The 2,547-nt window shown below is 38.3% G+C and overlaps 1 protein-coding gene across 1 annotated transcript in view; it reads right to left on the minus strand.

The window, feature by feature from the left end:
• The window catches only part of Col28a1 (collagen type XXVIII alpha 1 chain), a 199,710-nt gene that overhangs the window by 139,620 nt on the left and 57,543 nt on the right, over positions 1-2,547 (minus strand). Inside the window, exon 11 of the mRNA XM_004645651.2 lies at positions 1,515-1,583. Within this exon, the coding sequence (XP_004645708.1) occupies positions 1,515-1,583 (69 nt within the window). The remainder of the gene's footprint in view (positions 1-1,514; positions 1,584-2,547) is intronic.

Here is a 2,547-nt window from a genome sequence, read left to right on the forward strand (position 1 = left end):
GTTGGGTTGGGTTGGGTTGGGTTGGGTTAGGGGGTTTGTTTTGTTTTGGGTTTTGTTTCTTGTGTCTGTTTTTTGTTTTGTTTTGTTTTGTTTTGAAGGCACCCAGCAACCACCTCCATCAAGGACCAGCATCACAGGCAACAGAAAACTACGAGTGGGAGGGAGGCCCAGAATCCACAGCCTCTGGACAGACCCACGCCCTTCCAACCTCACTCTCTGCCAGAATGCAGAAGTGCTGCACAGAGACTCCAGGCCCAGAATATGATCTCTGCTCAGCCAGGCAGCACCCTGACATGCCTGAGAATGCCAGTAGCAGTGAGATCAGCGTCACTGCAGAGTGACAATATGCCGGTCGTAATTATTTCCTAAATATTTACTTTCAGATCTGTATTGGCTTCTTCTGCACTTTTGTATTGGCTTCTGCACTTTGGTTCTCCTGAACCATTTTTCTAAGAATTTTGCCAAGGGCAAGGAAATGGAACAAGAAGTAACGCCCAACTTTCCTGTGGCTGGGGCTGGCTAAAATATGCAGTAAATAACAATAACACTAAATTAGCAGATGGTTAGAAATAAACTCAGCACTGAGTGTCATCAGTGAGATTTGGAAATATACTATGTTCTAAATTCCTTTTCTCATTATCCTACATAAAGGAAGAACTATTCACTTCTTAAGCAGCACAATAATTCAAATCCTAACCATAGATTTTAATCAGATTGACTTGCCATTTTTTACCAGGAGAATAGATTTGTATTTGCTTGAAGTTTTGACTAAAGGGGACTGCGTAGGTAAAAGTGTTTGGTACAACAACAAGAGTAGATGGTGCTAGTATGCTATCTTTACATTATTTAGATTTAACACATTAGATTTTGATTTTTCCAGCCTTTCCGAAAGTTATCAGAAGACCTTGGAGGCAGTCCCAGCCATGAATTGAGAAACATTCTGTGAGACTATTTCTTTCTTTTGACCAAGAAAGGCCACATATCATTTATAAACACCATCTATAATTTGTTTCTATTTAGGAAGAATATCCCTTTAATAGCTGTTTACCTCTGATTTGGGTCCTTGTTTTCATTTTAAGACTATTTTTACACTGCAATGTGGCTCTGAGGTAGGAAACACTACTCAACTAACAGTGAAAACAAAATTTTTATCATTCTCAAATCTTCAAGAGAAAAAACAAGTAAAACATCAAGTAAATAAACTATGATTGCTCTTCTAGGAGGAACTTAAAAATATAGATATTACTCCCAAATTCTTACCTTGTCAATTGGATTTTAATTTTGATAGCCACTGCACAGAGAAGCACGCAATCTTTTAAATCATTAAAAATTCTAAAACTAAAATCTCATGAAACTATCTTATACTTTCTCCCTTTCACTTATGGTCTGATATTCCATTACAATCTGACTGTCAAATATACTATAAATGTTTGCAGTGCTGACCTTCATTGGACACCAAGGGAGGAGGGACCAGAATGTTCTACATCAAAGGAAAGGAAGAAACCATAAATTACCTGTTCCCCTGGACTGCCAGTGCCGGGGATGCCTACTGGCCCTTGGGGTCCCACAGGTCCTAAATCACCCTGTAAAGAAAATGTCAGAATCATAACAATAAACAAAACCTTCTTTCATGCTTTGCTACTCTGGAACTAGACTAGACTTAAATCTATCTTTATAACACAAAACTGACCAAAATGGAAAATCATAAAATCACAAATCATTCCTTTGAGCAGCTTATAGTTCAAATTTGCCAAAATAGTAATGATATTTTCACTAGAGTACAAAGTTATTAGTATGTGCATCAGTTTATATTTAGCAGCCATTTTTCTCCCAATTCAAAATTTTTGACCATTTATTTTAAACACTTCCTGTTGGGTTCATAATAGAAATGCTTAAAATATAGAATTCATGCAGTCAAAAAAAAACCCCTAGAATTTGAAAGAAAAGCTATTTTAATATTTTTAAATAATTCTCACTCCAAAACTTATAGTTGAAAAATTAATAAATGATCTAAGAGAAGGCAACAGAATTAAAGAACTCTATCATGCCTTCCATGAAACAGATTGAGAAAGTCACACGGGAAGTGTCAATGAGGACAATATTGCCCTTTCACTCTGCAAATATTTGCTGAGTGACCATTGTGTGTCAGGAACTGCTCCAAACATTGGGAGACCACAGTGAGAAAAGAAAGCAGTTCAAGATATCCTCAATAGAGCTTACACTGTAGGAAGAGAAACAGAAGGTAAAATGAAAGATGAATAGATAAACTGAACTGCATACCGAATAATGATAAGTGCTAAGCAGAAACATTGACTAGGGAAGTGGGGAGGAAGTGACAATTTTGGATACAGTGGTTAGAATGAAAGGAATGAGCCAGAAGAAATCTGGAGAAAAGTATCTCAGGCAGAACAACCCACCAGTGCAAGGACAATGGCTGGCACACTCCAGCAACAGCAGGGAGATGGTGTGGGTGAAGCCACTGACCATGAGGGGCCCTGGGAGATGATGAAGGCAGAGAGGTATGGCAGCATGACCGTGAGGGACCCT

Source organism: Octodon degus, unplaced genomic scaffold (assembly GCF_000260255.1).
Source record: "Octodon degus isolate 3935 unplaced genomic scaffold, OctDeg1.0 scaffold00234, whole genome shotgun sequence".
NCBI lineage: Eukaryota > Metazoa > Chordata > Mammalia > Rodentia > Octodontidae > Octodon > Octodon degus.